Raw genomic sequence first — 25,452 nt, 5'->3', positions numbered from 1 at the left:
GGTGGGCGCGCGTCGTCACAGGAGATGCAGAGAGCGCTTGGGCAGGCCGCAAGGCGCGCATATTATAATGTGGCATTGAATGTGGTAATGGATGTGGCATGGAGCCCCACAAACGTGTCCCGTCCCACACGAGCTCCCCTCCACCGCTGGTGGCCGAATTGTCCCTTCCCCGGGTTTACCCTATGCGGTAACCCCGGATCATCATCGTTGCGCAAGAGTGTTTCTGTTACTTGTAGAGCGCCTGGCAGCTTCCCATTCTTCTACACACATACACAGACCGCAGCTATGCCGCCCATCACGCGCCCCCGCCGCATCGTCGGCGTCTCGCTGAAGATGTACTTCGACCTGCCCAGCACCTTGTCCTACGTCCGCGGCGTCTTGCAACTTGACGGCGACGCCTGGAACTCGCGCATCGATCTCTTCGTCATCCCCGACTTCGTCTCGCTCACCGAATCTGCCCGCATCCTCGAGTCCTCGTCTATTATGCTTGGCGCCCAAGATACCATGTGGGAGGACAAGGGCGCATACACCGGCGAGGTCAGCCCACTGGTGCTGCACCAGGCAGGTGCGCGGATAGTAGAGATTGGACATGCGGAGCGGAGGGCCATATTCAGCGAGACAGACGAGACGGTCGCGAAGAAGGCCGGTGCAGCAGCGAGGAACGGCCTCATACCGCTCGTGTGCATTGGCGAGCAGACGCACCACAGCGTCGCATCAGCAGCTGTCGGTGCAGCTATACAAGAGTGCAAACCCCAGGTCATGTCAGTGCTGGCTGCGGTCCCGGACGACACTGAGGTAATCTTGGCCTATGAGCCTGTCTGGGCCATTGGCGCAAAGGAGCCTGCCGACCCCGACCACGTTGTCAATGTTACGAAAGAGCTTAGGAAGCTGGCTGCTGGCAGAGTGGGCACCACAAGAATCGTCTACGGAGGAAGTGCTGGCCCTGGCACCTTTGCGAAGATTGCCGAAGGCGTCGATGGCTTGTTCCTGGGTCGTTTCGCGCATGACATTAAGAATCTCAAGAAGGTAATCGAAGAAGTTGGAGGAGCTTGAAGTCGTTATGGATGACCATACGGCCGTTGAATCTCTCATTGTTCTTCGCATTGATCATCCAGCGGGGGATCGGAGTCGGGGAAGGAGGAACAGGGCGAACAAACCAGCCGGGTGAGATTACTTATCTTCTCATCACCACCATCCATCTCGTCATGTGCGCAGGTATAAAGAGAATGACGTCCCGGCTTGGTACCTTCTCTCAAACTGATTCATCTCATCTTCTCTGGAAGCACGTGCAATGCACCTTCCTCTTCTATCAGCACTTCTGTTGACGTTGCATCATGTTGACTGGCGCGGAATACATGTCCATTCGCAAAGACAGTAACCAACTAATGACCGCTGAACGGAATTTGCTCGACTCGATCATCGGTACATTTCGCGATCATGGCGAATGAGTTTATGACAGTCGTTCGGCACTAGGCAGGAGCGACGCGCACCTGTCCATGCTGAGCAAGTACGGGGTCCCCAGGTGCAGAAGGTACGAACGACGACGAGGAGACTTTGAGCCATCCAACATCCGAATGTACCGGCGATCTGTATCTCCTTGTACGCTCTCACCAGCTTTCGGCACTTCACACTGGAAAGCACCGAAGACCGAAACCCTCCGAAGGCTACCCACATGAACTTTCAACGCCGCATGATTCACACTCCGCATACAACTCTTGGTCGCAACCTCGTGTCACCTTCTTCGGATGCCGATTTCGGATGCCGGTAGCCCATACGCAGTGGAGGCATGTGCCGCAAAGCAGATGCATGCTTTCACGATGGATAAGGCGATGCAGATTCTATGGACAACTTTGTGTTGGATCGGAAGCGTCGTTCCCTGTGATCGCGAAAAGCCCGAATCCCTTCGGATCAGAGGGGTCACGGCATACGCCGCTAGAATCCTGGGTCGCGGTCTTACTGGGATGCTGATGGCTCGGATCCACGGAAGATGCGGTCTGCCTTTTGGACACCTGGCAAACTTGCCTATTACCGACTAAGAGGTTGCGAGCGCGTTAATCGGAACGAATTTTGGGAATCGTCGTGCGACGTGCGGTGTGCGGTCAACCAGGTTTTCATTTCGAGTGCGACTGGAGCCTGCGTGAAACAATGCAACTCCCCGGAACACTTTATGCGATATGCCAGCCTCGATTCACTCAAACCAGGAGCCCAGTGTTTGTGCATCTACCTATTCCCGGGGCTTGGTTTCAAAAACTACCAGTCTTCCCCCATCGTAGGCTGGATTGGGTTAGGCGGGCTTACTCGCGGAATCAATCCGCCGCCTACCCGTTTCGTGGTCGGATGAGCGCAAGCTACTCGCCAAATGCCCTACGCTCGATACCAGTCACCAGATTCTGAAGCCACCATGCACACCTCGGTAGTGGAACGCGGGGGCTGGCTCTGGGCCCTCCCTTGTAGTTTGACACCAACTGCGGAACTGATATATCGACCATAAGATGCACATGCAACCACAACAGCTTCGCCGCACGAGGCCGGACTGCATACGTTCTGGACTGAGTCGAAGCAGTTGGTGGTTCTCGTCACACAGATCTGCAACTGCCTCAATTGCAACGTTGCACACGATCGCACTTTGGAGCCATACCATCAGTAATCGACATCGCCTACACGACTCGTTTGCGAGACGTCAAAAGGAACTCTCATGCGCGGCTTCAGAGATGCCGTGGGCGACATGACGTTTGGGAATAACGCCTGCACCACTCATCCGGATCTAGCGTTCCTAGTACGCTTTCCCCGCAAAGTCAACCCCAATAAGTGACGGCCCGACGATCATTTAGCTCCAAAGTCTAGGCTCCGCACACATCCCCAGCTTTCGCGTGCTTCATCTCCACTCGACTCCGCAGAACCGATCTTATTTCCTGCAGCTGCAGATCCCTTACTGGTTGTCACTGAGTCGGATCACGATCACGTTACAACGTTCAATGCGTGCCATTTGCATTGCGACCGTTTTGGGCACTAGGGTCGCCGAGGTCTTGCCAATACGGCGAGGCTAAGAGTGTGATCAATTGTGTTTCACGAAGAAGCATGCTTATCGTAGAGTCCTCGATGGGAATCTACATCTCCAATCGCCCATTCAGACGCTCGTTATCATGCACTCTTGGATAAGCCCCGACGGTGTTATAGGCAGAACGTCTGGGGTGTGCAATGTGACTGCGCGGAACGCCACTGTTGTTTCTGGGGATGCGTCGCCAGGGAAGCCACGTCCGCAGCTAAGGATGAACTCCTCATGACTCCGGCGAATCAAGACCTGGCCGTCCTTCGAGCTCTAGTCTGGGCAGATCTGCCCTCCCGCCAATTCGACTACTTGCATCAGGTCCAACGCGGAGCCGCAGCGGTTGGTCCTCAAAGTCTTGTTCTACCGGGGTGGCCTGGCTGCACCTGCCACCTACTTGGTGATGATCCCTTGCTTTCGTCCGCGGCTACGCTTTCTTGGAATTGGAATCCGTGCCTCAAGGTTTGCGGAGCACCATCGTTACGTTACCTACACTCTTAATGAAGATTGTCTGCCCACCTATATCAATCCTATCCTCCATCTTCTAGCCTCCTATGTCACGTTACGAGAACTCTACAGCAACTACCACTTCCTCCACTGGCCATCATCACGAAACATCCTCCTCTAATACTAACTCTAACGGGAGCGGTCTATTCGATAACCACATCGCCTGTATGACTTCCAACCACGACCACAAGTACGCAACAAACGACGCCCATCTCGGTGCGACTACGGCTCGGGACGCGGAGACTCTATCAGCTGGATCAACCGCGAGAAACGAGTCGACGACACGAATGATGGACAACCCCAACGCTTTGGAGAAGGACTTTTCTCGGCAAGATGGTAAGACACTTTTGCGACGCGTACTTCTGAATTCAGCTGACGCTCTCTAGCTTACGGCAATGGATATGGAGGACACGCACACCTCGATGCTTCGGCCGACTCTGGTACTGCGCTGCATCAAATCCGAACAGCAGGTAGCATCTCCATCTCGCCAGAGCTTTTCGAGAAGCTGTACTTGTCACCTCCGAACAAAGTAAAGGGAGATCTGCGCAAGACCTTCGGTAACCCAACACCTCTGTAAGTTCTCATTATACATTTTGGGTTCATGGTTGCTGACATTGCACAGCGCTTTGATCGGTTTCTTGTTGTCGCTGCATCCATTGAGCATGACCCTTATGGGATGGCGAGGCGCTGGTGGGAGTGGATCTGCAAGCATCGGGTGGTATTACTTCTGCGGTGGTCTGCTCATGATCCTCGGTGGCCTCGGTGAAGTATGTTTGTTCTGAAACTTGTAACAGCAAATACTAACCGCTACCACAGTGGATTCTCGGCAACACCTTCCCCTTCGTTGTTTTCTGCTCATTCGGTGCCTTCTGGCTCGGTTTCGCCGCAACCCTTCAACCTTTCTACAACTCCTACGCCGCCTACGCAGATCCAAGCGTCGAAGGCAGCACAGGTCTCGAATCTGTGGGCTTCAATGTCGGTCTTGGTACGTCGCCCACAACATGATTCGGAATTGCACCTCTAACGGTTGATACAGCATACTTCCTCGTCATGATGGGCATTCTATGCCTCGTCTACCTCGTCTGCTCCATCCGCACGAACCTCATCTTCTTCCTCATCTTCTTCACTCTTGTACCCGCCTTTGGCCTCCTTGCCGGAAGCTACTTCCAGCTTGCCAATGGCCAAGCTGCTCTTGCTGTCAAGCTCGCTGAAGCTGCTGGAGCTTTTACCTTCGTCACGTGTATGTGCGGATGGTACATCTTCTTCGCCATTATGCTGGCTAGTGTCGACTTCCCATTCGATCTACCTCGTAAGTTGACCATGTCTTTTTCAAGTTCAGCTCGTCTGCTAACACGAAACAGTTGTCGATCTATCCAGTGTGGTGAAGGGCGCCAGCGAGAAGCGCAAGATTGACCACATGGAGTAGACAAGACCTCGATGGTGTATGGTCGGAATGCGGAGCATTGGATATGGGAGTGGCAGACAAGTGGAGATATCAAGAGTGGGTCAGATACCAGACGAAAGGCACGCTACACGCGTCAGACAGTCGAGACGGTGATACTGTCAGTGGCCGATCAGAGTGTGAAGCTACGCTTTCCCTTCCATCATGTGCCAATGCTACGGGTAATATTTATAAGTTACGCACGAAATAGTAATTATGCAATTCACGAAATCATATCTCTCCACATGTAATAACTCATCTTCATGTCCAATGCATCGTCACGATCCAAGAAATGGTCGCGTGTCCATCGCATGACGAATCCCACCAGCTGGCGTCGGGCTCGCCCGAGGCATTTCGATCCTGCAAATCTCACGACGACTAAACGATCATTTCAGCCATAGGATTAGGGAACTCGAGACACAATTTCCTCGAAAGCATAACATCGCAGCCTCGTTCTGGTCGACACGCCGTGTCGCATGAAGCCCCATGTCACAGAATTGACAGGTCTGACACGTCCGACCCCGATTTACGGGTCCGCCAACCAACTCCTTCAAGCGAACAGATGGTACGTGCATATATACATATAACCGAATCGACGAACAATATATAGGTCTTTTGCTAACTAAATATCTGATATCCAACGACCTGCCCAAACTCGCATCCAACTTCCCCTCCTCCCACGCTCCCGCACCACACGTCACCACCATGATTTACCCGGTGGAAGCAGCCCCCATGCATGCCACACGGCACACCACATCCACATCCACCAGCACATCAACCCGTCCGCGGAGGCGAAGTACATCATCAAGTCGCTCGTCCGCATCCCAAAACTTTTCGCGTCCACATTTGCAACCCATACCGCGGAAATCTGCTCCAGCCACGCTTCCCCTTAGAGCCCTCACAGACTCCTCCGCTCCAATCGCCCAAACCATCATTATAAAACCAAAACCACATCATATCCCTTCTTCTACATCAAGATCGAGATCGAGAAAACCTCCACACAAAATGGCAACCTACTTCCTCACGGGCGCAAATCGCGGTATTGGATTGGAATTCGTGCGGCAGTTGGCTGCGAAGGGCGACAACACCATTATCGCGGGCGTACGCTCGAAAACAGGAGACATTGCCGACTTGGAAGCGATGAGCAAAACCAATCCCAAAATCCACATCATCGAATGCGACGTCTCCTCGCTGGACTCCCTCTCCAGCATCGAGTTCCGCGTCGCAGAAATCCTATCCAAGAGCGGAGCATCACTCGACTACCTCTTCAACGTCGCGGGCATAAACGCAACATCCAGCGACACATCGCTGACGCTCGACCCGAAAAGCATGAACGAGCACATGCAAACCAACGTGCTCGGCCCCGCGAAAATCGTGTCCTCCTTACAAAAATACCTCGCCCGCGGCGCTACGGTGCTGAACATGTCGTCTGGGCTCGGCAGTCTGACTGTTGCGACGGATATAACCAAATGCTGTACTTATAGTATGAGTAAAGCGGCGTTGAACATGTTGACGGTGCACCAGGCGAAGGATTTGAAGAAGCTGGGGGTCAAGGTGATTTGTATGGATCCTGGGTGGGTGAAGACGAGGATGGGGGGTGAGGGCGCGATGATTGAGGCGAGTGTTAGTGTGGGGAGTATGTTGGAGGTTGTGGGGGGGTTGAAGGAGGCGGATAGTGGGAGGTTTTTTAGGTATGATGGTGTGCCTGTTGCGTGGTAGATTGGGAGAATAAATATGTGTTGGAAGTGGTAGAGGGGATATAGCTGAGGCGGATATGTAGATAGCACGTTGGACGTAGTAGTCTGGGATAATTGTGGATGGTATCTAAAGCGACAGTGGACTAAATACTTCATGCCTCGACCTCCGTCTGTAAAGCGTCGTTCATCTCTACTCCGCCACAGGGCATAAGTCATAGTTACCAGCGACGTTGTTACCCCACCATTGCGGGAACGGAATAGCCGGCCCACCAGCTCCAAAGACAGCAAAAGACAAGATAAACAAGCAAGTCAGACTCGCGCCATCAAACGCACCTGCAATCAGGTACGAGTAGTCCTTGAAGATGCGGGGACGGTAGTTCCTCAGGTAGAACTGCGTGAAGAAACCCACAATCGTCCAGCTGAGAAGCACGCACGTCTGACTCTGGTTGTAAGGGATGTAACCAGCGTACTGAATGAACTGGGGGAAGTTGATCTCGCGAAGAGAGAAGTTACCGATCTTGGGTACGAAGCGAACGAAGATGCGGTGAGCGAGGACGATAGCGGCGCCAATGAGGAGGCCAAAGGGGACGATGGAGTAGGCTTTTCCTTGCTTGTACAGGTAGGCGGCGAGGGCCCAGGTGGAGGCGTTGGTGTTGTAAGATTGGATGTTTGCACCAGACCACGACGCGTTACCGTCGGTATCGGCGAGGAGGTGCTTGTTTCCTGTTACGATGGAGATCATGACGGCGTAGTTGATGAAGCCGCCGAGGACGGTGCCGTAGATTTGTGTCATGAACATCACGCGGGGCGGGATCTTGAGGTATTCGCCTAGTTTCAGATCCATGCTGAGTTGTACGGCGCTGTTGATGACGTTGTGAGACCACGCGGCGAAGTACATGTTACCAATGGGGCGGCCGGGGAGGATCAGTCCGGCAATGACCTTGGACAGGTTGTTGGTTGCGATACCGTTACCGAAGCGGGCGTAGAGGAGGGTGCTGAAGGGCGAGATGATCGTACCCATCACCAGTGCAATAACGTAGGCCCAAACGGGGAGAGTGACGTTCTCCTTGATGACAACGACGAGACCGAGCACGAAACTGACAACGAGTACGGCAAGGTACCACCACTGCGGTGCGTCCTTATAGTGCTTGGCCATGTGCGCGTGGTGAGGATCGTCGAACTTGCCCTTTTTGGCATCCTTGAATGCCCGGACTGTGTCGCCGCCCCAGAAGAGCACGATGTGGGCAATGAGGGCACCGATCGCAGCATTGGCCATGAACATGGCGTAAGCGAAGGTGCCAGTGATCCTCGGTAGACCGTATTGCAGGAGAGCCTTCTCATCCAGAATGCCATCGATGAAGACGCTCTCGCTTGGGTACTGCTTGCCCTCCTGGGTCAAGAGACGTGTTGACATGAAAGGCAGGTCCTTCGAACCCCAAGCATTGCCGTAGTAAATGCCGAGCATGATGAAAAAGCAGAACACGAATCCGGCAGCTTGATGGAGTTGGAGCTTGAGCGGAAGCGAGGACTGGAAGGAAGTGATCTGTAATATCGATTAGTGTCTGCAGAGTATGAGTGTTTCAGAGCACCTTCTTACGTATTGCCAGTCAAGCGAAATGCTGAACCAACCAAGACCCTCGTTGTTTGAGGCACCACCGAAGAGGTTGGTAAGCGTAGCCGCCGTGTTTCCAGTCGCATGCATGGCAGCCAGACAGGGGATCGAGATAGAGTTCAACCAGGGGAAGATGTATGCAGGGAAGAACTCGTAGACGAACATGCAGGAGAAGGCAATCCAGAACCATCGGAGAGGCTTTGAATCCTTGACGCTCTGCCAGTGGAGACCTTGGAGGACCTTGACTGTAGGAAGACTGCTCCAGTAAACCGAGTCAACATGCCATACGCAGATGGGGCGCATGATACCGCAGATACCGTATCCAAAGAGTCCAATAGAAATGGTGCTGAAGATGACTGTGACAGGGCTCAAAGGCATGTCGTAGAAGAGGTCAGATGCAGCGAAGACCTGACTGGCGGGAGCAGCAATCGATGCGGAAGTCGCGGTGATGGATGTGATGGCATGCTCTTTCAAGTTCCACTCGCCGTGGTTGAAGAAGGACATGATTGTAATCCACATGGGCGCCTTGCCGACTCCGCCCTTCTCCCTCCACCGAGCCTCGAACTTGTCTCCGCGGGGCAGTAGCTTGGCCCATCCCCTGCCGAGGAAGTAGGCCATAAGGACGATGAAGGTTCCTTGGATGGTGACGAGAGTGGGTTTGAACTGGTTTTGTCAGCATTCAACGTACGCAGCCTGTGGTGATGTTGACATACCTGGTAGATCTGGTACACGACGGCTTGGAATCCGGATAGAACGGTGGCCAGAAACAGACACCGGAAAGTTATCGCAGGCACAAAGTCGTCTCGCAGAGGCAGTAGGTAGGCTGCTGCGTCGGCGCCAGTAACGATGACATGGTCCTCATCGTCGCCGTCCTTGTCGTGCCCATCACCGTCGTACTCGGGAAGAGCGGCCTTGATCTCAGGGTCCAAAGGGCCTTTGATGTCGATGTCTCCGTCGTGGGCAGCGTGCTTCTTTTCGCTGAAGTCGTTGATAGCCGCGTGGCTGGGGAGACTGACGACCTTGCCTTCGACGGCGTCGGGTCTTCCCATAACCATCACATCACCAAGAGGAGCTGCCATGGTTGCGCGCGGTCGTGGTTTGGTTCATTGTCCGAGCGGGGAGTACTGTTACTCAAATATACAACTGCTCACGTGTTCTAGTGCAAACGCGTTATCGTGGCCTTCACCTGTGTGATTGCGGCGAGGTTGCGCGCAATAGCACGTCAGATAAGGCCCCTGTTGCAGGAGCGATAGGACTGCCACTCCTAGGTTTGAAAGGGCAGGTGTCCCATGTCAGGAAGCGGCCGAATACAGAAGGGTATCTAAAGATCATGCAAGGCGATGTTGGTGGCACGGCAGGTAACCTAACTGTGCAACCCGTGGGTCCTATCACTTCTTCCCTTCGTATTCTAGAACATCCGGCATATCAGAAACGAAGCCTGCAACCGTATATTGGGCAGGAAACTGCGGGGATAACGAGGTCGTGCCATCCCGTGTCGGAGATGCCGTTCCAAAGGGGATGGCCTGGCACCCTGTTGCAACGGCAGGCTGATAGCGACCGATACCTAGGTAAACAACGGAATGGTGTCGCCACCAGGTTGAATGGCATCATCCGCAGACACGATATCGAATGCGCCCGGAAGAAGCATTCGCCGTGCTTATGACCGCGCAACAAGCCAATCGCGGGCAGACCTGGTGTCGCCGAACAATTGCCTCGCAATTTAGGGAAGTTTCCTCGGCGTTCGTGCGACAGACGATCCTGTCTCGTGCGATTGGGGCGCTGGTTGTTTGGCGTTGTCCTCGAGAATGCGACGATAAGCGTTGCCAAGTGGGGGTGGCGCCCGCTAGGTCGTGCTTGTCCATCACAAGATGAAGCCTTGGTGGATTGAAGCACGCAGATGTGGACGGCGTTCCCGCGAGCAGCGGCGTCGTGGACCAGAATGCGGCAGTCAGGCCCGCAGTGTCGCCGTGGTGCGCGAAGATAAGCTGCCGAGTCCCGGGATTCCGTTAGGCTGGTTTCCGGTCGATGCAACGCCCACCTCTATCATTCTTCCACGAACAATGAGACATCTCAATGGAGCGTAAGAAAAACGAGGTTTGTCATGTAGGAAAGCGCGCAGCAGTGTACTTAAGATGTAGTACTAGGATGGTCTTTAGTGCTGACATCCAGGCAGCCATCTTGGCATTCTTCCACGCTGACTCAGATCTGCAGGCAAGCGCTCTGCATACAAGTCATGCGATATAGCAACGAGCCATCAACATAGCCAGTATAGTCGGGTTCCCAAATGGGGCATGTGCCCAGGAACCTATTTCTCGGAACGTGTGCAGCAAGGTTGTGATTGTCAATTAGCCCCAAGCTCGTCTAGCTCATCAGTCCACCTGGGCACTCTCAAACGCTGAGATCGTTTACCTAGGTAGGTACTCTTCGAAGCATCCATTACGTCTCATCAGAATCAAGGCGCTGTATCCTTCAATCACAATGTCTTCAAGTCGAAATGTATCAGCTTCTACAGCAAGGCTCACAGCCTAGATCAATCTCAAACACGTTCCCAGTACCTTTCGAGGAATGATCGAGGTTCTTGCGTTGCACCACGTACACCAGGAAAATCTTTTTGAGAGTCGCTCCTCTCCACTACCACGGCCTTTAATTATTCTCGCGAAGTATCTGGGAGCTGAGAAACATCTTCGTTGAGATGGGAAGTACACTAGTTTCCATCGATTGTACCCAGCCCTGTCGTTGATTGAACGCTCTATCATTCTTGTCACTTCATCAAGGATATAGCGAGTTATTCGAGAGGCAACTTATTATGCAGGATTCTCTGCTGTTGCTTTCCAGCGCAATCCTGGCGGATGGCGATTCTGGTAGGATATACAAGCACCAAACTATTTCACTCAGCTGTCTCAAATCTTGAAGAACATGTGCGTCATCGGCTAGTAACATCTACACCATTCACTACGTCTCCAGGCAAAACATACATACCCACAATGCTCTAGTCACTTCTCACACCTTCCCCAAAGTCCGAAACTTTCTATCAAAACGCTTTTTACAAAACTCTCCTGCGTAGCCGTTCGTCCGTCCGAGCCTGATCAACTCCAAAACCACCATGTCCACACACGAGCGTTCCATTCCCGGCCTTTCCGCCCTCTCCCCCATCGTAAACCCCGAACAATGCTACAGCGCCCTCTCCTTCTGCCTCCCCACCTCCCTCGCCTTCGCCAAACGCCTAACCTGGGAGCAAACCCCATGGATCCCCCACACATTCAACTACAAATCCGTGAACCCAATCGATGAAGCCGACGCCCATCGCATCGCCACCTACCTGTCCCTCCATGGCCACTCAGTCACGGCTCGAGACGTGCAATGCGCGTTGCTGTTCGGAAGCACAACACCCAGTCAAAACAAGATGACAGAGGGAATAGGATCGTGTCCGCATCTCTTCGTTATCTTCCCTCATGCTACAATGGTACCCTCTATTGATCCAGAATTCCTCAAAGTCTGGCACGACGACATAGTGAAACCGGCGTTTGACACCGCGTGGAAAGACTCCGGTCTCGCACTCGTGTCCGGGGCGTCGCTCGACACACCCACACGCGTTTTACCTCCCACTGGCATCCGTACGTCGCGCGACGCCTTTCCCGCTTCCGGATTCCTTGAGCGCCTACGTCACGCGAAGAGCGGCGCTGTGCGAGACTACTGGCCTAGCTGGAAAGACGACTCGTGGTACCTTGGTCTCGAAGGCAAACACACTGGTAAACGGACTACAATTTACGATGCTGCTTGGGATGCTATAAAGGGCATGTTGAAGGATCATCCGCAGTTATCTTCGTACCAGCATCCTATGTACCAGGAGCCCATCTTACTGGCGGTGTCAAGGGGAGTGGTGCATGTGAACCCGAGGCTGAGCACGAAAGACAAGTACAGGTATGTGGCGCAGGAGTGGGATCGGCTTGTTGATTCGCGGTTCGTGAAACAAGGGAGTTTTCAGGCGGTTTTCGAGACGGTGGTGGGGAATACGCCGGAGCCGGAGGAGTATTCCGAAGGAGAGGAGATGTTGATGGACGAGGAGCTGCTGGATGAGGATGAGGTTAAGAAGATCAGGGAGAAAGAGGAGGTGTTGAAGAGAGAAGAGAAACTGGCAAATGAAAAGATGGAGGCGGATGAGCCGGTCGTGACAGTGGGGCCGGTGGAGACGACTTTGGCTGTGGAAGGAAACAGCGAAGGCATCAAGAGGAAGGAAGACTTCACAATACCTACGAGTGAGGACGAGTATCGCAATAAGCGGAGGAGGAGGGAATAGCTTGGTGATGCATCTTGATCCAAGAAACGCTGGCAGCCGAAGAAATGAACGCGGTCGGTAAAGCAGCGAAAGAGAAACAACGTGTAATGTAGTGTAAAGAGTTCATCAAAGCTATCCAAGCTTACCCTACAACGCCAACCAATGCAATACTCCGGCTACGCACTACTAAAATGCGATAGCGATGAAGAGGTGTTTCCTCACTCATGTCAGATGATACCAGCGATCCTATTTACGCTGTTCATCGATCCTAGCCCTAGCCCCAGCATCATCCTCAGCCTTCTTCTATCTTGGCTTCGGCCGCCGGAAGGGATGTGCCTCAGTGTTGAACACCCAATCATCCAAGCTAATCATATCCGGTGTGCTGAAGATGAGGTAGAAATACTTCAATGTTTCTGCCGTCCAGAAACTCTCCATCTTGTTCTCAATATTGTCGTCGCGGGTGTAGGGCACATCACCCACACCAGGAACGGATTTATAGGCCCGGCCTGGAGCTTTTGGCGCTACGAAAGTGACGTCTCGGACTTGTCCGTTGGCATATGGCGTTCGAGTTGCGGCAACGATGCTGGTGAACATGTCCCACGCGTCATCGAGATACTGCCGGTCACCAGTGATGCGGTACATGATGAAGACGGACTCGATGGCTTCGGGTCTGAGCAGATACCGCTTGTCGCGAATGTTGGTGAAGCCAGGTGGGATCTTGTACTTTTCCACTGCATCGTCGAAAGATTCGACATATTTGCTGCTGTAGTGATACAGCGCACCCTCTTCCCAAGCTGTTTGGTTCCAGGGACAGGTTTTCCGAGAGTCGCAGGCGACCATATCGAATGTCTCGGGCATGATACCAGTTTGCGTGGCGGCGTAGGCGTATATACATCCCTTGGTAAGCTTCGCGCCGAGATCCACGTGGTCAGGATCAGAGAATAGGCGACCTGCCAGACCGAACATGCCGCCAATGAAGCACGTAAGATGTTGCATGGTTGGGTCGAGTTTGGCTTCTTCGCCGTGTGTGAAGACATCGCCGCACAGGAGTAGGTCTTCTCCGTGGAACTTGTCAGGCACCATGGGGCGGAACAGCATGTATGCGTCAATCATCTCCGCAGAGTCGCGGTACAATTTCTCGTACGCAGGTTCCACCCCGCCCAGCAACGCATGCATCTTGGGGAAGTATTCATACGTGCTGTCAGCAAGCGCGCCGATGGAGAAGAAGCGAGATTGATTGAATTCTTCTTTCGCAGCATTCACCATAGTTGGCCATAGGCCAGGAAGCCTTGTGCTATCCTGCGCGCGATCCATCATTATGGTGATTCTCGCAACAGCGTCGTAGTACTTTGGCTCTGATGTAACCTGCGCCAGCCGCGTGAACTCCATGGTTAAGCTGCCGAGACAGGCAAAACAAATGTTGCTCTCGGCGGAGAAGGCCAGCCTGGGTACCTTCTTGACACCCTCCACATTTAGCCAGCCCAGGGGTGTATTATTCGTTGTGTCGAACGCTCGATACAGCATCTCCCCAAGTTGTATCGCCTTCTTAAGCAAGATAGGCTTCCCGCTCATGTCGTATGCGCTCAGCAGGCCGCCGAGGTATCTGATAGTCGTTTCGAAGACGCTCACGGTGGTCAGATTGGTCTTGCCAAAATCTATGGCCGCGACGGCCTCCACGGCCTCTTCAAACTCTTCTTTGAGTCCCATTATCCACAACGTGTCTAACGAATCGACGAGTGTGGCACCCCAGCCGCCGAACGACTCCTCGCCCTCACCAGTAATTGGCTTAAGCTCATCCTGTGCCCACGCAAACTTCTTGTAATAATTCCAGCTATGCCTGAATTCGTCTCGCACGGCGACTCTACGTTGTTCCCTCTGTTTTCTTTGCGCGCTTGTTTCGGGGAAGTCTTCGGACTGGACGCGCGGGAGTTTACGAGGAGCGGTAGTCGGCAGCGGTATATAGGACGTGATCGTGTTCACAAAAGGCGCTTCTCGCCAATCATATGACTGCTCGGATTTGATGCGCGCGAGACTCGATCCATCGTGCATATACGCTTCGTGCTCTTCGAATGCGACAGCGAGCGCATCGGTGGGCTGCGCGTACAGCCAGTAATACCCGCCGAACGCGACGGCCGAAAGAAGCGCATATATAAGGGTGCGCTTATGTTGTCTCGACATTGGCCGCTGGTATGGCACCCCGCGGGGCACTTTAATCCTACGCATTGTGAGATAAACGCGTAGACCTGTAGTCTCTCATCGAATGTACAATGGGAGAAATGATGTCGTGAGAAGTAAGCAGCCAGCACAAAGTGGGTAGCCTGAATGGGAGGTTATGCGATGTATTCGGATTAAGGTATCATGCAATGATGAGGAAAATGATGCCGGGTGTGGTGATGCCACCAAAAAGTGTGTTGTTCATGAAACCGCCATGGTGAAGCCGGCGCAAGGACACCTCTCCAGTGTGGAGGGATGTAACGGAAGTGACCCATCTGCCAAGGCAAGCTCCATTGCCGATCAAACAGAAAGTACAGGTCGAAGCACTTCCGGTAACCGTAGCGCCAGGAGCGACTATAGCACGTGTCGGCGAAATATATGAAGGTGCGTACAAGCGACGGTGTACTCTTCGCCGTGAAGCGCATGTGTTCAGTTGTGGCGGCGCGCTAGAGACGCGTTGGTGCATACGTGTCCGTGCATCTCCTTGCCCTGCTTGCAGAGCTGTCACCATTGCATTCAATCGACCAAGAGTGTAGATTTCCATGTAAATTCAATTTTCTGCATGCTAATAAGGGCGAAAGAGTTGGCTGCTGATGCCGTTGTGGTGACATGGAGGCGCTCTCTCTAGACGGGCTCTGTGAGTCATGAGCTTGTCCCGAAACGGCTCTTGGGCACGTGACGTCAGCAGAGTGCCCAGGTGTCAAGCCAACGACGATGCACTGATGGTAATTCCACTTCGTTGCCGACACCAAATCCTCCACGTTAAGTACCCTGACACCGGACTCTGTGAACTTGAACCACAACATATCTCTCAAATTAATTGGCCACCCTGGAGCATGCCAGTATCTACTCTGGAACCCCGTCTCCTGTACCATCTCAATCTGAGTCTTCAAGATCTTCTCTTGCTCTGCGCTCAGTTGATTGAATCACATCTTACCGATAGCATCTTTGAGACTGACACTGACGTAATACGAGTTCGTATTGTTGAAGGTAGTGTTACCAGCAGAAAAATCGTCGAGCTGAGATCCCCGTCCCGCAGACTTCACCATCCTTCGTGGAGTGAGCGAACGAGACTTTAGCAACTCCAACAACTAAGAAAAGGTGAGCATAAAATCAAGGGATCTCTAAGTATATTTGATCTATCTACCCCTCAAGCACTCCAGATGCTCGGCCAGCTTCAAGAAGTCCCCGCCATCATGATACGCCCTGAGGATCCCTGAGTTACGATCGTGTACTTGGCTGACCATGCGATCAATAGCCTCCGTCGTCTGCTCCTCAAGAGTCTTCTCATCTGCTTCTTTGGCCTCTTGACGAATTTCATGAAGACGTTTGAGCCAATACATCCATCTCCACGGGGTGAAACCAGTCGGTGACCGCTTCCCAAATTCGGATTCAAGGAAGTGTTGCCCACCCTGCCCGATATGACTGGGACAGTCATTCCAGGACAGTTCAGAGAGTTGGGCAAGAACGTGACCAGCCTCTTTGATCCACGCACACACAGACGGCATGAGCTGCGTCAGATCGAGAGTCGAGATCGTCTGGTGTGTGGAAAGTTCGTCTGGTTGACCTCCCTCGATGCTGCTTCTTCCCTCAAACGTAGAGCAGAACAGCAAGAGAGCGATTTGGCAGATTCGATCCTTGCTAACGCGAGTCGACGCCAACTTAGCCAGGAAGGATGCGAGATTGAGTCGCTGGGCGTTCTTCAAGGCCGCGCAGTTCTCGATCCAGAATGCGGTCATGTCAGTGGCTAGAAAGGGTAGATCTAAAGATTGGTGTACAACGTCAGTGTGTGTCTCACATAAAATTTGTACAGGGATATTACTGACCGTTCCACACCGTTCCATCGACTGTTCGCGCGATGTCGATACCGTAGTGCCCAGTAGCGGGCCTGGTCAACGGCCCCAATACCTGGATTCGCACAATGTCGAGGACTAAGCGGTCCTGTTCGCGCGTATCATACGCCGTGTGCACAGCAATTTGGTAATACATGTGCCACGCAGAGTGGATATGGTGCACAAGAGAGTCTATACCATCTCCTAGGCTGCAGTATCGCTCACTGAAACCCCGGTTCGATTATAGAAGGCTGTTCCGCGGAGTCCGTCAAGTTCCCCACGCGCCACGTCTTCGCGAACCATTAGGACGTCATGAGCCACATTGTCTAGGTGGTTGAGTTCGGGAGGGCCCTCCGGCGAGGGGCTCAGAAGAGCATCACGGAGGTGATGCATGTCGAGTTCGCGGTTGTGTTTGTGTCGTTCACTGAATGAGTAGGATACAGAACGAAGGATAATGGAGATAGGAAAGCGCTCTTGGACATGCCTTTGAACCTCGTCTTCTTGTCACAATTCGGGTGCCTAAAAGAAGTCTCCGAAGCTTAAAGATTCTTTCAGCTTCTCATCCCAATGTAACAGCGTCACTGCTCCACTGTGTATTGTTTCCGATACGCTGATCTCTATTGCAGGTGTCTGCCTTGCCTTACCTAAGTACCGTCACGCGCACCGTGGGGGGGTTGATAGGGCTACAATAGGGTGATGAAATGCGATATTTCTGAGATAGCTGTCGCCCCTGATAGCTCCCTAATGTCGTGACGTATGTGAGTGCTGTCAGGGGTGATTGATGTCAAATTTCGAGCCTGTCAAGGATGGTAGTGCCTTCCATCTCAACTGAGGAAGGCAGCAACAGCAGCAGCACCCCCACCACAACGGCAGCATCAAGGACGTCGACGACGACAGAGAAGACGTCAGGAGTAGCTGCAGTCTTATATGTGTCGACGCGCTGCACCTCCTGAGTGTACTTGCAGCCAAATTCGGGGAACATTCACCCATCGAGAACGCCGCGCACGGGCTATCCTTGGCATACCTCACCAGAATCCCCTAGAATTCAATGTAAAAGCAGTCAGGAGTGACCCCTATCCTCTGCAATAGCTGCTGTATAGGTGTCTTCTATGATTGACAGTCGGTTTGACAGGTATCATCCCATGTCACGATGTTGGTGATGATAGCGTCTTGTCAGTCAAACATCAGATGATAGGCCCCTGACAGCACTTCACCGCAATGATATAGTATTATAGCCCTATCGACCCCCCCGTGTTGCGCGCTACGGTAGGGTTTCCAGCGCATGCCGCCCCACATCTGCACTGTGCCGCCGACGGAGAATGGTCTGCGGCCCGCAAGCGCCGCTGTTCTACTATCTTCGCTAGGCTGGTCTCCGTTGCTAGCGTTTGCGCCTTGGTCGTAGAGTAGTATCGGTGTATGCGCAAAGAATGTCTGCACGTTGCTGCCGGCTGAAGTCTGCAATCGGTACGCGGCAAGCGGGTTGCTTGGCATGGGGAAGCAAGGGACACGCGTGTTTAATCGTTTTGAGACGCGCTAGAGACGCGTCATCCCCTCGCCAACTTTGTGACACTTGCACTTTACACCTAAACACTCCCGCGGGTTTACACAGCACGCATAGAGACGTGAACTCTTCGATTACCATTTCTTTATTTGCCAGCTATGGCCCGAAGGACCAAACCGAAGTCTAAGCCAAAGGCGCCCCCTGTTCATACTGCCAATTCCACGCCGGTCCAGCAAGACGATGTCCAGGCCGCGTACCAGACCCTCGTGGAGTAAGACCACCTACGTAAAGGAAACCTCGGAAACTGACATACGCACAGCATTCGCAGCAAACTTCAGGCCCCAAAGAAGCGCACCGCAAAACAGCAAACGAAAATCCTCAAAGAGTGAGTTTCTCTCGTACGAAACAAAACCTGCGTAGACCAATCACTGAGTTCGCTTCAGAGAATGGCCGGCCGCTGTTACGAAATACAGCGAATTATGGAATCTCCAATTCGCCCGTGAGATAGAGACCCGTCTACCGACCGAACTGAGAGCGATGATCTTCGACTATATTTGGGATAACAAAGCATTCAAGTATCATGAAGAGTCGATGCAATACCGTCTCAACCCTGAGTCTTGCCGCAGCGACGTACCAGAGTTACCGCACTTCATTCAAAGCCGCTTCATGGGTTTGAAAATAGCCCACGAAGTTATGGTGAAGTGGTACGAGGTACAACCCGACCGTAGCGATTCTGGCAGCTATCCCGACATTGATGGCTTTGGTCCAGTTGAATATATCACCATAGCATCAACGGAACGAGTCGTCTGTCAAGATATTTGGGATGTTGGACTTATTCCCGCAGATGTTTTGCAGTCACTGTATGTTTGTCTTTGGGAATCCAATACAGACATCGATGCAGAAGGCGAGACGCTTGTCAAGACCCTGATGAGTATCAGGAAGAAGAGGAATTTCAGTCTCCATATCGAATTGGTTCAACAGGAGGTCAGGTTAAACTTGTGGGTCCCGTGGATCGAACTCCTGAGACCTGTTCTCCAGGCATATGAACGCGAAGGAGGGCATTTGCGTTTCAAATGGGGGCATCCGTTTAACAGGTACGACGACATAGAGTTTGACCTCACCGAGGTGCTCAGAGATACGAGTGGAAGTGAACAGTGGAGGCAAGATGCGAGAGAATATCTGGACAGTCTGGATGACTATATCCTCAAGGAATATCACGAGGTAGGTGCTCATTTGACCTCCCGATGATGACCTATAAATGGGTCCTCGAACCATGCGATCAACCCCTGAAAACGCAAGTCGGTAGCTAATGCTTTAACCGGTATCTAGGATCCGTGGATCGCATTTTCGGAACGCCATTACCTTATCGAGAATGAGCCAGATTATGACCCCAAGAATTATGCTCATCCTGCGCTCAACACTCCGCCCGGCTTCTATCCTGAATCATCAGAATATAGCGATAGCGAAGATGATAGCGACGATGGTAGCGAAGATGGTAGCGACGATGGTAGCGAAGATGGTAGCGAAGATGATAGCGAAGATGATGCTAGTCAAGACGATGCTCAAGACGGTTTGGATTGAGACGATTCTTTCCTGTTAAACTTCTCGGACTGGATCCAGATATGCATCGAGGTGGCTATGCATCTTGTTCGTCTAGCCAGGAGCCATGATACAAGATACCCACACTCTGTTGAACGCGTGTGTCGTTGTGCATCTGCACCATGGAAGTATAATAATAATCAGCGTGTTTTCTTTGATGTAGCATCTCACCCCAATGACACAGCCGTTCATTGTTGTAGGGATTGCCTCACAGTCTCACGGAGTCAAGAAGAACATGTGGGTTTGAAATGCTTGCAGCATTCACCGCAACGCATGCGGGGTATTCTAGCAACCGCCCATTCCCATCACCCATCACCCATCACCCATATTCTCATGATCATAACTTCGTAAGCGCCCCACCAGATACGTCTAATCACTCGCCTTGTACTTCTCCCGGTACTCATCCAACCTCTTAAGATCCTCCTCTCCACCCAAGCTCCTCAAATACTCCACAACATCATCCAACGTCAAGATAGCGAGCACAGGAATACCATATTGTTTCCTAACCTCGCCAATCGCACTGGGACCCGGCTTTCCATCATCATCAGTCGCCGTAGGCATCTTCTCCCGCCTATCAAAAGCAACGATGATGCCCACAAGCTCACCCCCCTCCCTCTTAATGATATCAATAGCCTCTCTAATCGCCGTACCAGCCGTAATGACATCATCCACAATAACAATCTTCTTCCCCTTTAGACTCGCGCCCACGATGTTGCCGCCCTCACCATGATCTTTGGCTTCTTTGCGGTTGAAACTGTAGCTCTTCTGGCCGTACTTGGCCATGTCCAGATCTGCGAGCTTGTCGACTGAGGCTGCTGCGAGGGGGATGCCCTTGTAGGCTGGGCCGAAGAGAATGTCCCATTGGAACGAAGGGTCCGAGTCGCCGTGGTTCTTCAGTGTGTGTGCGTAGGCTGAGGAGATGGAGCGGAGCAGGTCGGCGCGGTGGAAGAGGCCGGCATTGAAGAAGTAGGGTGATATGCGCTTGGACTTGAGGGTGAAGGTGCCGAATTTCAATGCGCCGGCTGAGACGCAGTCTTTGAGGAAGTTTTGCTTGTATTCGGGGAGCGCCATTGTCAGATTTGTTGTTGTTTGTCGTTATCCCGAAGTGGGTGAGGCTGTCTGAACTTTTCTTTCCGAATCTCGTTCCTTTCCGAGCTCGGAAGCAGGGAGGCTTCGAGAAGGTGGGCCGTGCGTCGAGACCGTCATTGCCCAAGTTGCTTCGCCAGAACTTTTCGTGAGCATCACGAACGCCGCCCCACGCTATCCCATACCCGCGCATCTACCACCTGCCTCTTTTCTGCTGTTTCTCCTAGCTGCGTCGGTCTGATAGAGGTTTTTCGGGCGTCTGGGGGATTTTGTTCGTGCGGCTGTTGACAATCAGGCGCAACATTTCTTTACGCCGCCATCACAACCTGACATCTTCAACATGACCATGTATGTATAAACTCTAATATCCTGCGTCTTCTCAGTCACATCAATGCTAATCCAATGCTAGCTGGGACTCCATAACCGGACGCAAGTCCAAGGACACGGCACCCGCGCCCGCCTCGCCCCAAAATGCCGACTTCGTAAAAGAAGACACCTTCCAACCCACCCCCTTCGACCCCAACACGGCCATCCAAAACCCCTCAGAATTCCTGCTCGACCCCTCACAACTGCATCCCCTCGCCGGCCTCAACCAAGACACGCTCGACTACCTAAACCTCGAAGACAGCGTCCTCTCGGACCTGCCCGGCGCACAATCCGCTCTGCCCTCACGCGGCTGGTCCGACGACTTATGTTACGGCACGGGCGTGTCGTATCTGACGGCGCTGACGATAGGAGGAGCGTGGGGACTAGCCGAGGGCCTGCAAAAGAACCCACCCAGCATGCCCCCGCGGTTGCGCATCAACGGCGTGCTCAATGCGATAACACGGCGAGGTCCTTTTCTGGGAAACAGCGCGGGCGTGATTGCTATGGTGTATAATGGTATGAACAGCACGATTGGGTACTACCGCGGCAAGCACGATATGAGCAACAGCGTCGTGGCGGGCGCATTGAGCGGCGCGCTGTTCAAGAGCACAAGAGGGACGAGGCAGATGGCTATTAGCTCGGGTATCTGCGCGACTGTAGCGGGAGGATGGGCGGTACGTTCAATCAGTTCTTGGTACTGCTATGACGAAAACTAACAGCCCACCAGATAACACGAAAAGTCTTCTTCGAGCCCGACCTAAAACAAGTCGACTAAAGCAAAGATAAAAGGAATTGCGCACAGCAAATACATACCATTCTACCGCTACCCTGACGAGCCCCAACCGCGAAACCAGGCGCAGCAATCTTTTTCTCACCTTCTTACTGCAGTTCGACGTTTGTCCCGCATTTACACGAAGTCGATCTTAGCGCATGACCCTCCTCCTCACCACTCTGCGGGCCCTGCCCAACTTGTACAATAAAGCTGGCGTTCATGATACCGGGGGGATAAGATCCTTTTTTACGAGGGTCTCTTAGAAAAAGGTCTAGGTGTTGGCTGGGTTGGATTTGGAACAGCGGCCCGACCCTTCTTGTCGGACGATTTGGGCTGTTGTGCTGTGTACGTGTATATGTGTATGTAGAGATGATAGAGATGAAAGTGATGGAATGGGAGAATCAAGTTAATGATATATTTGAACAAATGTGTTGGAAGTGGAAAGGGCCAGTGTACGTGCTTGTTGGTTTGTCTTTACTACCTGCTGATGTAACTTAAACGTGGGCGACATGAGAGACTGAGTTGAAAGCGAACACTCTATCATTGATATTCATGAGAAGTCGCCTCGTCTGACGTATGAAGTCACAAACGATAGCTATCATGTACCATGCATGCAAGACACACGTCTACAGATGTCATAGCCCGTGAAACCACCCTGAACGCCAAATTGCAACGTCATTGAGCCATCACAAATCCTCTCCGCTTAAGCCTTCTTAGCGAACTCGACACGCAGGATAAGATGCCCGAAACCGACTGAATAAAGTTAGCATCTCCCCATATCACAAGCTCCGTGTGCTGAAACTTACATCCATCCATCTTCTCACACGCCTTGGCAGCATCACTCCGATCCGCATAACTAACAAACGCAAAGCCCTTGGCGCGACCCGTCTCCCTGTCCTTGGCCAGGAAAACACGGGTAACATGTCCGTACTTGGAGAACATGTCGCGCAGATCCTGTTCCTCGGCGAACTCAGACACGTTGGTAACACGCAGGGTAGCGCTATCGTCGCGGTCGAATTTGCCGCCCATCTTCTCGCCTGCGCCAGCACGGCCACGCAGATGAGGGGGAACGTAGCCGCCAGAGCCGGTGCCCAGACTGCCTCCTGCACCGCCGGGCGCATCGTCGGGCATTTCTGCGGGGGCGACGTCGCCTTCGGGGGCCATGGTGTCTTTGAAGGGACATTTTGTGGTGAAATGGTCGCCCTGGCAAATACGGCACTTGATCTTTGCGTTCTTGAGTTCGGCCTTCTTCTTCGCTTCGTCGCCCTTATCTTCGTTGCTGGCTTTCCAGTTGGACACGGGGCGGAAGGCGATGTTTTCGGCGACGGAGACGGTGTCTGTTTGGGGGCCGGCGGGCTTGCCCTTTTCTTGTCCGAATTTCGCCCATTGCTTTCGTTCGGCGACGCGGGGGTTTACGATTTGCTTTACGACAGTCTTCTTGATGCGCCGTGTTGTCTTGTATTTCTTGCCGTCTTCGCCGATGCGGTAGGAGATTACGGTTTCGGTTCCGTCTTTGTTCTTGATGACTTGTTGGGGTGGGAGGGAGGTGAGCGAGGACTCCTCGTCTTCTTCTTCTGCCCAGTCGGTGCGGCTATAGCAGTACTGTCAGCCTGATGCTCTAGAACCCGGAGAGATGTATGCAGAAGCTCGTGGCTTGATGTGCGGCTTGGAGCGACGTAGGGGCGACATGGGAGGATGATAGGCGTAGAAAGGCCGAAAAAGGTGCGCATAAACTCACCCTGCTGTTTTGGACATATTTGCGGTTGTGGTTGTGTTGTTGGGGGTGTCGGGTCGGTAGGTAGTCGGGGTCCCTTATGATACAGAAAGTGAGAAGTGGCGGCGGCCGGTGGGGCAATTCAATGTGTGCGGTGCGCCGCCAAGATTTCGCGCTAATACTGTGTTGCGACCCATCACTCCCTTTCCCCAACTTCACCCAACCGTGGTACGCTCAATTCGTCATATTGCATGTGCATAAAATCACGCTTCTTTCACCGATGAATGAAAGCAGGTCTTTCACAGGCTGAAGAGACATCGTCAAGGTATTAGTGCAGCTTCAAGTTCATCGCGCATATCAGGATTCAGTCATGGACAGAGTGACTGTTCATGCTGAGGTGAATTATAGTAGCAGTAGTCACAGTAAGTGATACGAACTCTTTAGTTCTACGGTCTGGATCAAGGCACGCTGGTGAGTCACAGCTAGGACTCGGGCAAGCTGGATCGGTAGAACCACACTCGAACTCAAGATGATAACATTCGCGCAATAATAATAACTCTAACCAACAAGTCCAACCACCCTCCAGCAATTCAAGGGTACGCAGCATCCATCACATCATCTCTCTGACCCTGACCAGCCGATGACTCAAGACCCGACTCTTCTATCCTTCAGAGCCCAGATTCCATTGCACCCTGCCTCTTCCAGGACCCTGGAACTGGCCAATTGGCACCGGCTTAGGCTGCTGAATAATATCGCTGTTAGTCCTGGGGATCGTTTGGACGACTGGCTTGGGAGTGTTGGCCGTGGTGTGAAAGACCGTGTCACTGCTGCCTCTAGGGAGCTTGGGCTTTTGGATGTGGTGAGGCGACCAGGGCGTGTTGAAGTCGTTGACGAAGGGGGTTTGGGAAGGTATTGACTGGGCGGGCGGTGAGAACTGAGGGGACTGCTGCATTATTTGTGGTGAGCCTTGCGCGTAGTCGATGAGGAGGCTGTGTTTTGTGAGTATACCCAGGACAACCATTGTAGAAAGAAAGGGTGATCTTACTCTTGAGGTTGAGCACTGCCCCTTCGACTTGGCTGCACACTGCTGGCCACACTACCTCCACCCGCTACACTGCCCGGCGCACTCCCGTACATCGCTGCATGATGTGACTGTGGCGTGGCGGGCAACCATCCACTACTCGTGATGCCCTCAGCATCCATAAGTCGCTGAAGCAGATCTTCGGTGATGACGAGCAAGTGTTCCATGGCACCGAGCCTTGAGTCCTCTTTCGCAGAGCAGCAGTGTACGTAGGATCTACTCGAAGGATTGTGCTCGACGATGCAAGCTCCAATTTTTCTTGAGGAAGTCGGAGCGAAACTTATCACGTCTAGACAACGATTCGGTCCATATATCGCGCGCGCGTTCGCTGTAACAGGTCAGTCATTCTGTTTTAAGCGCAAGAAACCGCGAAAGATACAGACCGAGTACTCTTGTCCGCGTGCTTTCCAGGGAGTCCTCCGAGTCTTTGTCCTCCATGCGATGAAGAATCTGGCTCGCCGTTCGTTCCAGCGCCAGGCTCTCGTAACTGCCGCTCTTGCCGTGCTTCATTTCTTTGAGCGTCTCGATCATAGCGGTCAGCCGTCAATACCCGAGAGAGGTTCGACTTCTTGGATTTGTTCGACTGTCCCGATGAAGATGCGGTAGAGTCACCCGTGTCTGCGCGTCTGATAGGTCCGAACTTGTCGAACGTCGTCAGTTCTCTGGCGAGGTTCTTGAGGGAAGATGTTCGAGTGAGATCTGAATTCG

At 52.9% G+C, this 25,452-nt stretch overlaps 11 protein-coding genes across 11 annotated transcripts; 6 read left to right on the top strand and 5 right to left on the bottom strand.

Moving 5' to 3' along the window:
• Nucleotides 1-285: 285 nt before the first annotated feature.
• J4E84_000097 (uncharacterized protein) lies at nucleotides 286-1,053 on the top strand (the record flags this gene model as incomplete). The annotated part of the gene is made up of 1 exon (XM_049382741.1): nucleotides 286-1,053. The coding sequence occupies one exon, from the start codon at nucleotides 286-288 to the stop codon at nucleotides 1,051-1,053; it is 768 nt and encodes a 255-aa protein (XP_049248259.1).
• Nucleotides 1,054-3,720: 2,667 nt separating this feature from the next.
• J4E84_000096 (uncharacterized protein) lies at nucleotides 3,721-4,979 on the top strand (the record flags this gene model as incomplete). The annotated part of the gene is made up of 6 exons (XM_049382740.1): nucleotides 3,721-3,889; nucleotides 3,940-4,126; nucleotides 4,176-4,320; nucleotides 4,370-4,538; nucleotides 4,590-4,862; nucleotides 4,915-4,979. The coding sequence occupies 6 exons, from the start codon at nucleotides 3,721-3,723 to the stop codon at nucleotides 4,977-4,979; spliced, it is 1,008 nt and encodes a 335-aa protein (XP_049248258.1).
• Nucleotides 4,980-5,999: 1,020 nt separating this feature from the next.
• On the top strand, nucleotides 6,000-6,713 carry J4E84_000095 (uncharacterized protein; the record flags this gene model as incomplete). Its single annotated transcript, XM_049382739.1, has 1 exon — nucleotides 6,000-6,713. One exon carries the CDS (start codon nucleotides 6,000-6,002, stop codon nucleotides 6,711-6,713), a length of 714 nt encoding a protein of 237 aa, XP_049248257.1.
• A 168-nt stretch (nucleotides 6,714-6,881) lies between these two features.
• J4E84_000094 (uncharacterized protein) lies at nucleotides 6,882-9,382 on the bottom strand (the record flags this gene model as incomplete). Its single annotated transcript, XM_049382738.1, has 3 exons — nucleotides 6,882-8,234; nucleotides 8,289-8,966; nucleotides 9,017-9,382. 3 exons carry the CDS (start codon nucleotides 9,380-9,382, stop codon nucleotides 6,882-6,884), a joined length of 2,397 nt encoding a protein of 798 aa, XP_049248256.1.
• Nucleotides 9,383-11,406: 2,024 nt separating this feature from the next.
• J4E84_000093 (uncharacterized protein) lies at nucleotides 11,407-12,600 on the top strand (the record flags this gene model as incomplete). The annotated part of the gene is made up of 1 exon (XM_049382737.1): nucleotides 11,407-12,600. One exon carries the CDS (start codon nucleotides 11,407-11,409, stop codon nucleotides 12,598-12,600), a length of 1,194 nt encoding a protein of 397 aa, XP_049248255.1.
• Nucleotides 12,601-12,882: 282 nt separating this feature from the next.
• J4E84_000092 (uncharacterized protein) lies at nucleotides 12,883-14,802 on the bottom strand (the record flags this gene model as incomplete). The annotated part of the gene is made up of 1 exon (XM_049382736.1): nucleotides 12,883-14,802. The coding sequence occupies one exon, from the start codon at nucleotides 14,800-14,802 to the stop codon at nucleotides 12,883-12,885; it is 1,920 nt and encodes a 639-aa protein (XP_049248254.1).
• Nucleotides 14,803-18,819: 4,017 nt separating this feature from the next.
• Nucleotides 18,820-19,707, top strand: J4E84_000091 (uncharacterized protein; the record flags this gene model as incomplete). Its single annotated transcript, XM_049382735.1, has 2 exons — nucleotides 18,820-19,347; nucleotides 19,456-19,707. 2 exons carry the CDS (start codon nucleotides 18,820-18,822, stop codon nucleotides 19,705-19,707), a joined length of 780 nt encoding a protein of 259 aa, XP_049248253.1.
• A 387-nt stretch (nucleotides 19,708-20,094) lies between these two features.
• PYR1 (Orotidine 5'-phosphate decarboxylase) lies at nucleotides 20,095-20,796 on the bottom strand (the record flags this gene model as incomplete). The annotated part of the gene is made up of 1 exon (XM_049382734.1): nucleotides 20,095-20,796. The coding sequence occupies one exon, from the start codon at nucleotides 20,794-20,796 to the stop codon at nucleotides 20,095-20,097; it is 702 nt and encodes a 233-aa protein (XP_049248252.1).
• A 355-nt stretch (nucleotides 20,797-21,151) lies between these two features.
• TIM23 (Mitochondrial import inner membrane translocase subunit tim23) lies at nucleotides 21,152-21,952 on the top strand (the record flags this gene model as incomplete). Its single annotated transcript, XM_049382733.1, has 3 exons — nucleotides 21,152-21,159; nucleotides 21,221-21,851; nucleotides 21,905-21,952. 3 exons carry the CDS (start codon nucleotides 21,152-21,154, stop codon nucleotides 21,950-21,952), a joined length of 687 nt encoding a protein of 228 aa, XP_049248251.1.
• Nucleotides 21,953-22,652: 700 nt separating this feature from the next.
• On the bottom strand, nucleotides 22,653-23,704 carry TIF35 (translation initiation factor eIF3 subunit g; the record flags this gene model as incomplete). The annotated part of the gene is made up of 3 exons (XM_049382732.1): nucleotides 22,653-22,702; nucleotides 22,756-23,540; nucleotides 23,688-23,704. The coding sequence occupies 3 exons, from the start codon at nucleotides 23,702-23,704 to the stop codon at nucleotides 22,653-22,655; spliced, it is 852 nt and encodes a 283-aa protein (XP_049248250.1).
• Nucleotides 23,705-24,324: 620 nt separating this feature from the next.
• On the bottom strand, nucleotides 24,325-25,275 carry J4E84_000087 (uncharacterized protein; the record flags this gene model as incomplete). Its single annotated transcript, XM_049382731.1, has 3 exons — nucleotides 24,325-24,652; nucleotides 24,709-25,072; nucleotides 25,128-25,275. The coding sequence occupies 3 exons, from the start codon at nucleotides 25,273-25,275 to the stop codon at nucleotides 24,325-24,327; spliced, it is 840 nt and encodes a 279-aa protein (XP_049248249.1).
• Between the last annotated feature and the right edge of the window lie 177 nt (nucleotides 25,276-25,452).

Source organism: Alternaria hordeiaustralica (genome assembly GCF_023758085.1).
Source record: "Alternaria hordeiaustralica strain BMP 2776 chromosome Unknown scaffold_1, whole genome shotgun sequence".
Lineage (NCBI taxonomy): Eukaryota > Fungi > Ascomycota > Dothideomycetes > Pleosporales > Pleosporaceae > Alternaria > Alternaria hordeiaustralica.
The sequence above is the reverse complement of the archived record's forward strand: the minus strand, read 5'-3'. Positions and strand labels throughout refer to the sequence as shown.